Here is a 12,420-nt window from a genome sequence, read left to right on the forward strand (position 1 = left end):
CAAGTAATTTGTGCTTTATTTTTTTTGTGATATTTTGGGGTAGTATTTCCTCAACAGGTGACAGGTTGAACAGCCCCCCTTCTAGTTGGCCACTATCTACATTTCTAACTCAGGCAAGCACAAGTAACCAAGATTTTACAGGCACTTCTTTCTGTTAAAAAGAAGGTATTTCAGGCAGAAGTGTTGGTATTTGTTACAGCTTGTGAGATTACAAAGCAGTAAGTGCTAATTAAAGCTTTATTTATATTCAAAATGAAATATGCAGTCCCTAAGTGCCTTCATCTGTCCAGTAACAAAGTTTATAGTAAACACAGCTAATCCGGTGTGCTTGGAAGTGATATTTTGGGAGATAAGATTTCAGATACTCAAGGCTGGTTGGCTGTTAAAAGATTAGCCATATTTTTGGAATGAAAGGCTTGTTCATGCTGCCTTCCCCTTCTCTCAGCACTTAAATTTATCTTGTCTCCTTGTCCAATCTCCCTGAAATATTTAGAGTTCTTTGTATTCAGACCATATTTCTTGTCAAAAATCATTTCAGTACATCCAGTTAATTACTTAAACAGGCTTGAGGCAAACCTTTGCTTGGTATAAATCAGCTGAATAGGCTTCTTAGGAGTCTATGACTTGGTGTTTAATCCTCACTTCTGCCCACCTGTGCACTAACTGGACTTTGCTTTGGTGATTTTCCCTCTTCCATGCATTTCTTCTAATCCACTGACTACCCAGCCTGTACATCCTGCTGTGTTTATGTCCTGCCCTCCAGCCAGCTCACAGCATTTGAGCACACCAGTGATTCATTCCAGACTGCTACTACTAAATAATCTCTTTGGCAAAAGAGGCTGTCTTCTTTCTGTAGCAGCCCAGTCCCAAAAATAACTTGGGCCAGCATTTCCTTTGTGCAGCCTCTCAGAGGCCAATAATCAGGAATGATGAGGGTGCAAGGAATCTCCACCAGAGTGGGCAGATACGATGCAAAGTGAGTGAGTACACATCAATATGGTGTGAAGCAAAGGAGAACAACTGCATGTTCTCCAGCACCTGAAGCCTCAAGATGGGTCAATGACTGACCTAATATGCACCAGTAAATAGTATGAGGAAGGAGGGGGTGCCCTTTCTTAAAAAAAATAGACATTTACAGAGCTTAGTAAGATAAATTCTACTTTACTTTAAACTCTCTACAACTCAAGGAGCAAAGACATACCTAGACTATTTATAGTTTCTGAACCTCCTTAGTCTGAGCTGAACTAATTCTGTATGTTGATAAAATCATCATAGCATTTGTCAGTTCCTGCACTTTCTCAGTCAATCTCAATGAATCCTGGGCATGTTGTAGGAAAGGAAAGACACTGTATTAAACAGAGATGACATATAGAATTGAGGAGTACTATATGTCTACTGATCCAAAAAATCCCCCAAAACCACAAGCAAAAATATCTTCATAGTAAAATGTGCTTTTTATTTCACTCAGCCGTGGCAGTAGGAAGAATCATGTTGAAGGATATGTCAGCATATTATATGTGCAACTGTCTAAATCAGTGAAAGGTCTTTTCAGGCTCTCTGCACCATAAATTTGTCATTCTCTGGCTTCAGAAGGACTTGGTAGCTCTTGGAATGCTGACTGGTCACTGAATCCCCTTTGCTCCATTATAAAGTGTACAGTGTTACTTTGGCAGCTTTTGGATATGTAAAGCACACCAAGTGAATGTCTGTTCTAATGCCTCTTAAATTCAAATAACATGGTTAACATCATGTCCTGGCTTGAGAGCAAGCAAATATAGATACATCTTAAATCCATATATTTTATACTTTAATGCACATAACACTGGCTAAGATTGCTTCCTTTGAGCACAATGTTTGGTTCACACTGCTCTCTAGCAACTCAGTGGAACTACTGATACATTTAAAATAAGCATTTGTGAAAACGCTGTGGTGGATCACAAGTTAAGGTTGGTAAAACACAAGTACATATCTTCCCATCTCTTGCAGAAGCTGAATGCTGCAGTGACAGGAGTAGGAACTAGACAAGGGTCCTTCTTCTATTCCAGCCCCATCACTTGCTCCACACTTTCTTCCTGTTCTCAGATTTTAGTCAGGTAGTTAGAGGCATCTCATCTCCTGTGATGCTACACTGCATCCACCAGAAATCAAAGTGGTAGCCCTGCAATGTGAAATTTGCTTAGCTAATCTGAATTGCCAGAGGAAGGAAAATCTTAACACTCCTTGCGTTTTAACATTCTTTGTTGCATCTTTGTAGTTGTTTGGTTTCAGCTGCACCACAAAGTCTGTTTGCTCTGCCTTTGAACAGAACACACACATGCAGAGGGTTTTTTTGCTATTTGCTTCAGGCTGCTAATTTTGACACCTTTGTAATAAATCTGTTGGGTAGATGCAAAGCTTCAGGCTTGGCAGAACCTCAGGAAATCAAGAGAGGAGGCAGCAATTCTTGTAAGAGCAGGAGTTCCAAAGGCCATATATTAACAGGAATCATTTCCAACTGAGCTAATCTGTTTGAAAGTAGCAGGTACATGAAAAGGAAAAGCAGTTAGAGTGCATTACCAGAGAAGTGTTACTCCTTGTGAAGTGATTTCAGCACTCAAAACCATCTTTCTGAATGCCTGTAGTAAGTATGATACAGCCCTGAAGGGCCAAATACAATCTATGGTGATGACATGTAATTCCCACCCCTCAGTGTTTCCTACTCTGGCTGGTTCTATGCCTTCAGATTGCAAAGTGAATTAACAAAAAAGTGATTTCTCCTAATGAATCTGAAGGGGCCAAATATTTATGGCTAAATTCGTGGTCCTTAAACTTATAGCACAGATCCCCTAAGCTTCAGAGTTTATAACTGAGGGAGGAGGTACCTTCCTGGGGTTATTCAGAACCTACAGCTGGGAGGCTATTGCTGGTGATAACATTCCTTTTAAGTGTTTCAATTCTTGCTTCCTGCTGGTATATCATTGCCCTTACCATTTTTAGGATAAAGAGTTCTGGGGACCAAATAGCTTTGCAGAAGCTAAATAGTTCTGCTGTTTGGAACCAGCAGGGTCCTTCATGTAGTCCATGGAAGAAGTACATGAGCAAATTCCTAGTTTAGCTTCTTAAAATTTAAGTCTTCTAAAATCTACTATCCATAAATCTCTGCTGATCCAAGTCAGTAGAAGGTCACTTAGCCTTCAGAAAGATAATTCAAATTTCATGTGACCCTTTATAGATTTTTTCTTTCTCCAGTGGCTAAAGGAAATTTGGGCAAGCATGCTTATGTTTTGGAAACCCATAGTAAAATAAATGAAAAAAAATCCCTGTTGCAGGAGGACAGACTGATATTTCTGTAACAATGATTATTAGAATACTATGACTTTGGTTTTAGCTGGAATGCATTTTTCTCTGTGCTGTGTACACAAAAAAAACAGTGCAGTATTTGCATTGAAAGGTCCTGATGAATATAGTTTACCTTTTTTTTTTTGCAAAATCTATCCAAAATATTCTGTTCTGTTATTTGGTTTGTAAAGAATTTTGAAGAACAAGTAATTACAAAAAATAGCCTCACAGTGAGCCAGAAATCATGTGATATGGATATTCCAGTTAAAAAGCTGGTGAAGGAACTTCGCAATCAGTTTTGGATATAATTTGAAAATTTAAATTGCCCTCTCTGAGCTGTTAAGTAACTACAGAAACTACTTAGAAAAAGGCCCTCCCACACTCTTTTAGGAAAAAGAAAATGAAAAAAAATATATTTTTATGTTGTTGTGGTTAGAGCCAACCTTGGAATCAGACAGAAGATGCCAGTCCATACTGTGCTGTCATGTGTTAAAGCCCTTACTTTTGTAATATTCAAGAATTTAATTTTATTTTTGTTAGAATGATATGGGAGGCCAAAGAAGCCTAATAAACAAGTGGACAACTTTTCTGAAAGCCAGGCTTGTGTGTTCCATACCTGGTCCTGAAGGGACAGACACACATTTCGATGAGCTGCGTAAGTTGATTTATGTTTACTGGTTTATTTTGACATTAGTAATACCTGCTTTTGTTGTATTTTTTCCCTCTCTGGTTTATAGAAGTACTGTGTCTTGTTTTGATTTGAATCTTCTTCCAAACAGGGCTAGTAATACCTCTGACTTTGATCAGAAGTCCCTGATTATAACTAATATTGATCTGATCAGAATTACAGTGTTTTTCCCTTTCCCTTCAAAAACTGGAAAATAAAAATCTGATTTGGTATAAAACCCACACTATCTGCAAGTGAAAACATTTCAGAATATTGCTACAAATTCACATAGCAGAAACTAAAATTCCAACAAAAATAAAAGCTGGTTATATTTTTACGAATTTCCTAGTTACAGGTGGTTAATGTAGAAATAGTCAATGAATGTTTAACTAAAAAAATTAAAATCTCCAAATATATTTTTCTCATTGCAGAAGATATATTCTTACTTTCTACAAGAGATGAGAGGAACCCTCTTGTGTATGGAGTCTTCACTACAACAAGGTGTGTGTTGGGATCATGTTTACCTCTGGAAACAAATTATGAAGATCTTACTCAGAACTTTTATACTTTTGTATATTCTCAGGTCTTCTAGACTAGATCCTGATTCCTGAGAGCAGTTAGGAACTACTGGAATTAGGTGTCCAATGTCAGGGCTGTAGTCACTGGGCCAATATTTTTCAGAACTGGAAATAATAAATTATGTCCTTAAACCTTTGTGTGCCTAACTTTTGAGAGTGATTGTAAAAATTGATGTAAATGTAACAATCAAAAGCAAACTAGATTATTTGAGTTTCATCCAGTGAATTTGTAAATATTTATCCTCATATCCTCATATTTATTGAGGAACCAATAGTTACAATCTTAGGCAAATTATTGCTGTGAAGCCTCATTTCTCTAAGCAACACTTTGACATCTGCTATTTCTTAGTATCAAAATTACTCTCTAAACTGATAGTTAAGTGATTTTGTAGTTCAGAGTTAATGAAAGGATAACCCAACTTTATCTCAGGGGGTTGCACTAATTAATTAATGACCTTTCAGATCAATAGTGAGGTGCTCTCTATAAAAAGTCAGAAAGAAAATTAAAAATTCTTTCTTTTGTCTCCAGAACCTTTGAATTTAGTGTAAATAATGACTGGCCAAATGCTGACGAGTATGAGTACAATGAGGAATTTCCAAGACACTCCTTAATTCAGAAGCAGTTACCACAGTAGCTCTCTAGAACCACAGAAAATACTCTAAAACTGAAGTAAATATTGCACAATAAATGAAATGGTTTGTGAAGCAACTAAAGTACATGCTACTCAGCAACTTCACATGGTGTTCTTTGGAAAACTGAAATGTTTTAGATTTTTTTAGACAAATACATTTTAAAAAGGGAAAATGCATGAAAATTCAATAAGTGTTTATTTTTATATCTTGTTCTTTTTTGGTCTTTCCAATGCAACATTTAATTCTCAGGGACCTCACTTATATCACTAATATATGGGCTTCTAGATGTGAACACAATGTAAATGAATGTCCTTCACTGGATAAAATTCTAATTAAAATAGCTAGTAAAAATAAAGCTCGTAAATGATAGCTGGAGACTGTCAGCCACTAGAAAAATGACACTCAAGTAGTCCCAAAGGTCAAACCAGGTTTCAACCGAGCAAAGCTTAAAACTGTAACGAAGATGCCTTAAGTTCAAGCTTTCATGTTTTCCAGATTCTGTACTGCTTTAATGTATAACTCTGAACTTCATATAAAGTGTTAGAAAGTTCTCTTCACAGTTTAGTTATACAAAAGAATAATTTTCCAGCCCAAGAACAGCGTTGCAGCTTCAGGCCCAAAAAGTATAAATAGCAGGGAATTGAGGAGAGTAATCTGTGGGGATGGGACTTCATAAGCTGAACCTGTAATGGGACAATTAACCCCAATATGTAAATGGACCAAAACTTATAAAAGTGTGAAAACTTGTGACTGGTCCATCTTGGGTAGATCCCCAGCTGGGCTCTTGCATTGCCCGAGGTGTATCCTTTAAAGGCCTTTTAATAAATACCTACTTTATTCCTTTGACTGCTGTCTAGCCTCTCTTCAGGTAGCCTCCCTAGGCATCAACAACAGTGACATTAAATATCTGTAGTTAGCAGACCTGTGCTCATTGATGCTCAGCAGCACATCAGGTGTGGGACTGATCCCAGCCCCGTCAGGGGCTCCCTGGCTGAGGCACCGGGGCTGTTTGCAGCCTGCCCACGTTAAATGAGTTCCCTCACAACCCCTCAGATTCTCCTGTAATCATGGAATCTTAGAATCATAGAATCCACTGAGCTGGAAGAGACCCATTTGGATCATGGAGTTCAACTCCTGGCCCTGTGCAGGACCCCCAGGAGTCACAGGATGTACATGAGAACATTGTCCAAATGCTTCCAGAGCTCTGTCAGGCTGTGACCTCTTCTCTGGGGAGCCCAGAGAGCCTCTTCTCTGTTCCAATGCCCAACCATCCTCTGGGTGAAAAACCTTTTCCTGACACCCAATCTAAACCTGTCCTGACTCAGTTTCATCCTTCTCCATCTTGCAGCTCGGTGTTCAAGGGCTCTGCAGTGTGTGTGTACAGCATGGCCGAGATCAGGGCCGTGTTCAATGGCCCCTACGCCCACAAGGAGAGCGCGGATCACCGCTGGGTGCAGTACGAGGGACGCATCCCATACCCCAGGCCTGGCACAGTGAGTCTCTCCTTAATTACACACCTCTGGTTCTGCTCAAAAGCAATCGTGCTTCACACCCCTCCCCAGGCTGGTAATTTATATTTTCCACTCAGGATGTTTCAAATTATCCTCTCAACTCTTCCCCTTCTGTTGATAGCTCAGACTTCTACCTACACTGTGAGTATATAAATATACATTTTTCCACGTCTCTGAGATAACATTGTGTCCAGACTGTTTCCTGATTGTCTCTCATATTGTGGTCTCCCACTGTACAGCTATATTTCTGTCTGTTGGGATCACCTCTAAGGCATCAATGCTTCATAAAAAGCCAAAGGCATTTCTTTATATAGTTATCACAGGATTTCTATTCGTACTTCTCATATCTTCATGTCTGTTAAAATCATTGAGATACTGTCATTGATTCCGTTGTGTGTGCTTGTGCATGTGCTGTGTTTTGAAGTAAAATAAGGAGCTAACTGCTGGACATCTTATGTGATAAAAAGCAAGTGACAGGAAGAAAAGAAAAATTTGGTATCTGGAAATACTTCTAACCCCAGTCTCTCAGTTGTAACAGTTAAAAGCAAGGAAGAAAACTGAAAAACTCATTAAAGTTTTCTTTTCCCACTTCTGTCACAGGATTAAATTTCAGAAAGCACAGACTGGCATGACAGATGAGGAAGAAAGGCATTTTCAAAAAACACCTGAACTTTAAAAACATTATCACAAGTTTAGGCAACTCTTTGTACATAAAATTGTAAAAGAGCAACAATTTTATCTGGAATAGCTCTTCATCCTCTTGGTCAGGTATTCAGTGAACAAGTATTAGGCAGCCAGCCGTGAGCTGTCAGTGTTGGATGTGGCCTAGAAGCCATGTGGCCATTTCTGCACTATTTCTCTGACCTCAGCACTGATGTGAGCCACATTATCTAGTTAATTTAGTTCATCTTTTCATGACACATTTCATTGTGTCTCTGTGTTTCCTTCTTCATCCTCCCACTGGGCTGAACTGCGTGCTCCAAGCTGATGCTGTTTGCTGCACGTGGTGGTCCCAGCGCTCGGCAGGTCAGGCCCCAGGTGCTGATTCCCTTCTTTCAGCTGAGGATGAGCCTCAGACCAGCTCTCTCTCTCCAAAGACCAGGACAGCTCATAATTTGGCCTGCCCATGATCTGCCCTGATGGACCAAATCTCAACTTATTTGGACAACTTAGGCATTGCCAGCTTACGCATCTCTCTGTCATGTGAAATACACAGTGCCCCCAAAAAGAAGATTAAATTTATTTTTTTTTTGTGTGTGTGCAACTTCCACGGCTGGTTAAGAAGATCAGATTAATTTAATTTTAGCTACAAAAATGGTGCCAAGAAGAACAATAGCTGGTCCCATGGCATCTAAAGAGATTAAAATAACTCTCTTGAAAAACTCAGAGTGCCCCATAAGGATGAACACTTTGCACAGATAGACGGGTCATAAGCTCATTGCATTTTTGAGTGTATTAGCCATCACATGGTTGAGCTGGGATTCTCAAGGAAGGAAACATGCCATGCTGAAGCATGTCAGTGCTGATCTTTATCACTGATTTGAATATCCATGGTTGCAAGTTTTGTAGAAGTTGGAAAGTTTAAAGATAAACATTTTCTGTAAGCCAGCCCTTAGCTCTCCAACTGCTTCCTTTAAGCACCTGATAACAGCTGTAAGAAAACAGTATCTTAAAAGTCCTCCAAACCTTCATAGTCAGTGAATTCCTGTAGGGGTTTGTCTGACCAAGGAGTGAGAAAGGAAGTGGATTTACTGAGGAAAGCTGTCAGAAGAAAGATATCTATCATATTTACTATATAGATTAGGTAAATGTATTGCTGCATAACTTTTTATCTGTTCCCTTAGTGAGCTGGATTGCAAAATACTTCAGGCTCAGTAGTTCGATGTGGGTTATCCAAATAAGTAGATTCATGCCATGCTCTTGGCTTGTGATGGGCTATGCTAAACTTGGATATGAATGGATTTAGGGTGGGATCTGGACAAGCAGTGCTGTGCTAAAAGGCAAGGAAAAGAAGCAGCATGAACCTTGAAGTCCACTGACATACTCTGCCTTAAAGATTAATTTTGTCATTTTTTGTCAGCTATGAGGTGGTTCAGGAATGCCCAGAAACAAAGCCAGAGGGATAATCTACCCTTTTTTAAGTTGCTAGAACATGTTTGAAATTTAAGCCCCTTGTAAGTGTTGCCTATAGTTGGTATAGCTAACACTGCTCTGATTCTATATTTCCTATACTTTAAGTTACAGGCAAAGTCTAAAAATGGCTATTCTAGGAAATGCATTTCTTTTGGTGGTTGGCTTTGAGAAACGCATTGACTTCCTTTCAGCATTTATACAGAAGCAGGAGACTGCATACCCTAATTTAACTTTCTGCTCTGCTGCCTTTATCTCCTAAGTAAATAAAGCTGCTCACTATAGAGACTGTGACTACTTTGATTTTGAAATTTTGACAAAATGCTTCCTGTGGCAATTTGTGTGTGAGATAAACTCCCAACATGACCATGATATCATGCCTTCGCAATGCTGAGTGGGTTCAGGCAGCAGCAGCCCCTCTCTGCTCATGTCCCTGAGCTGTGGCAGGCTCTGCCAGCCCTCTGCTGTCATCAAAACACCCCTGGACACCGTGGCAGGGGACCTCTGGCACATGCCACACCACTGACACTGCAGAACACACAGCTCTTTAACTTCTCTCAGTGGTATAAAAGTGCAAGTGGAAATAATGGGGATTAAACAGAGCAAGGCTTCAAATCTGTTTCCATTTGGAAGGTGAAAATAAAAAGAGACAGAAAGAAAACCATGAAGCAGGCAGCCCCGACACAAAGGATGAGTTGAAAACCAAGAGAGCTTTTGCTCTATCTGCTTTAGCTGTTTAAAAAATTGGACTTGTATATCTGCAGCTGTCCTCAGATAACAAATCCAGTTTTATTCCAGTCTTTTTGGGTTTCTCTCAGGAAATTGTCCATTAATAAAGAAACCATGGAGAATTTCCGTTAAAATGTGTTCTGTATTCTGAAGAAGAGTTTTCATATTGATGTCCCAGAAATCACAGACTGCATTTGAACAAGATTTTCAGTGAATTAGGAGGAAGAAAACTTTTCTAATTTATTTATTGAGCTACAGCAATTGCAGTATCACAGCAACTCATAGTGCCCATTTGGAAATTCTGATGGAGTACACAGGAGTCATACATATTTCACTGATAGCGAGTAAATGTTGTTAAGGTCAGATTTTTAGAGAAATGTCAGTATTTAAAGATGCAGATTAACACTCAGTCTGATCTACTGAAGAATGCAGGACTGTTAAATGCTAGCCAGGACAACAGCAAGTGTTTTGATGGGTCTAGATAACTTACTGATCTGATTTGTCAAAAGATCAAAACAAACATCTGAATGAGCAAAGTAAAAACCTGGCAGTCTATGTCACGTAGCTGCAAGAAGAAGCAGCAGCCCAACACATTGCTCTTGTCCATTTCAAGAGTTTAATGTCTCACCTCTTTCTACTCCAGATCTGAATATGGTCCTGGCCTCTTGAATTCTTTGTGTTTTCTTTTTATTAAATGAGTTCCCTTACAACTCCTCAGATTTTCTTGTAATCATGTAGTTTTAGAATCATAGAATCCACTGAGTTGGAAGAGACCCATTTGGATCATGCAGTTCAACTCCTGGCCCTGTGCAGAACCCCAGGAGTCACAGGATGTACATGAGAACATTGTCCAAATGCTTCCAGAGCTCTGTCAGGCTGGTTCTATGACCTCTTCTCTGGGGAGCCTGTTCCAGTGCCCAACCACCCTCTGGGTGAAGAACCTTTTCCTGATATCCAATCTAAACCCCTCCTGACTCAACTTCATCCTTCTTCATCTTCTTTTCTCTCAGTTGCTTTCTCTCCCTTTCTTCAGTGAAACCCCTTCCTTTATTTCTCCTGGTAGTCCCATGTGCAGGCTGATCAAGATGCGGTGTCCATTGGGACTTGGCTGGCCACACAGAAATACTGCCTGCCACAAGCCTCCCTTGTCCTCCCTTCTGGTTAGTTTTGCTGCTTTAATAAGCTCGTTCATGAAACATTTCAGGTTGCCCTTGTTATTTTTTTAGGCTTATCTTCCCCTTGCACCTATCTTTTATGGGGCAGACAGCATTCTTTGCTTCTCCAATTCCTCTCTCCTTTGATCTCCCTACTGTAAAATGTGGCAGCTTAATTAAGTGAAATGTCTCACTTTATGGTTTTATTTTCCTCAGAAAGCCTCCTACACCTCCTGTTACTTACCAACCTGTTTTCCACTACATGAATCACCTTCCAGCTTGTAACAGCCTTTTGCAATGTTGCAAACCTTGTCACCTTTCCTCATGTTAGAGGTCAGCAGAGAATTGCAAAGTGCCACCTGCAAAGTCAAGTTCACTCATCCAGCTGGTCTCAGCTCAGCTAGCCTCAGATTAATGCTCAATTTTCTCAGCTTTTTCTATCAAGAGCACAGGTGTGTTAAATGAAAAAGCAATATAAACTTCTCAAGAAAAAACACAAGAACAAATCTTGCACAAACAATGGGATACAACCATTAAAAAAATAATAGGGGACCTAAAATTTTTGTTTGCTTTGTTTGTGCTTTTTATTGCAAGGGAAGAGTGAGTTTGATTCCATTTAAAATTGGCACTGTTTGTTTTTCTCCTACAAACCTGATCTGTTCCCCTCACCCCAGCCTTCCTCCAGGCTCACTGAGTAGCTTCAAGGTTACTGTGAAAGTCTCCTCACGAGTGTTCAGTCCTCCTGGCACTCATCTTTAGAGAGCATTAAGGGATTTTGTAGACATTATAGACAAATACAGAATGGATTGTGCAGCTCTGATCAGTCTACAGAAAAGAAGCCACATGGTATTTAGGCCTCTCAGGAACCCAAGTTCCATCTTCAGTGCATTGGCTGTGTTGGAGGTCCCCATTTAACACAGAAGTGAGAGGATGAAGGTAGTTCCTCTATTTTATCTGCCATTTGCTTGATGAATCAGTGATAAGACAACTTATACAGAGCCTGGAAGACTTAACTTATTAGTTACTAGTTTTAGCTAAGATGAGAGGTAATAAACCTATGAAAAGTAAAACACCTTCAACATGAAGGAGCAAGGAGTTCCCAGAACAAGGGGTGCCTGCTCAAGGAGGGAAGCCCAGACTAAGACATTTAATTCCCTGCTATGGGAGAGGTTTAAGAAATACTTCACTCTTTCATGTTTCATACTGGGTACTTCCAGTACTCACAAGAGTGACTTGCTGGCATGGTTTTCAGTTGTCCTTGTGAAATCCATAAAAATTCCCAGCCTGGACATTATAAAAGCAAGCAGATGCCTACTTCACTCAGTATGATCAATCTACCCTGTAGCTGCTTGAGTCTCAGTGTTAAATGGGTCTCAGGATACATGTGACAAGATGCTTTTAAACTGGGATTTTCAACACACTTGTAATAGAAACCCTTTTGAAGTTCCCAGGGAACAACATTCTCTTTTTAGTTTGTCAGTAGACACCAGCACTGCTGAACTTCAGATGCCTCATTAATGAAAAGGATATGTGTTCATATACCTTACAGCTTGATTCCCAAATAATTGCCACCATTTTAATAGGTGTTAGATCCAGCAGCTCTTACTGAGTTCACTAGATGGTGTGAAGCACTATCCAGTTTGGCAAATTGGAGGTTTATTTAGGAGCCCAGCTTTTGGCACCAGCTTTTGCAAAACTTG

General features: G+C 39.7%; 1 protein-coding gene across 1 annotated transcript in view; it reads left to right on the forward strand.

Annotated features, from left to right (window-relative positions):
• SEMA3D (semaphorin 3D) overlaps nt 1-12,420 on the forward strand; it is a 129,527-nt gene that overhangs the window by 89,323 nt on the left and 27,784 nt on the right. The window contains exons 9-11 of the mRNA XM_036401220.2: nt 3,859-3,973; nt 4,417-4,486; nt 6,545-6,689. Of these exons, the coding sequence (XP_036257113.1) occupies nt 3,859-3,973; nt 4,417-4,486; nt 6,545-6,689 (330 nt within the window). The remainder of the gene's footprint in view (nt 1-3,858; nt 3,974-4,416; nt 4,487-6,544; nt 6,690-12,420) is intronic.

Source organism: Molothrus ater, chromosome 5 (genome assembly GCF_012460135.2).
Source record: "Molothrus ater isolate BHLD 08-10-18 breed brown headed cowbird chromosome 5, BPBGC_Mater_1.1, whole genome shotgun sequence".
NCBI classification, from domain to species: Eukaryota; Metazoa; Chordata; class Aves; order Passeriformes; family Icteridae; genus Molothrus; species Molothrus ater.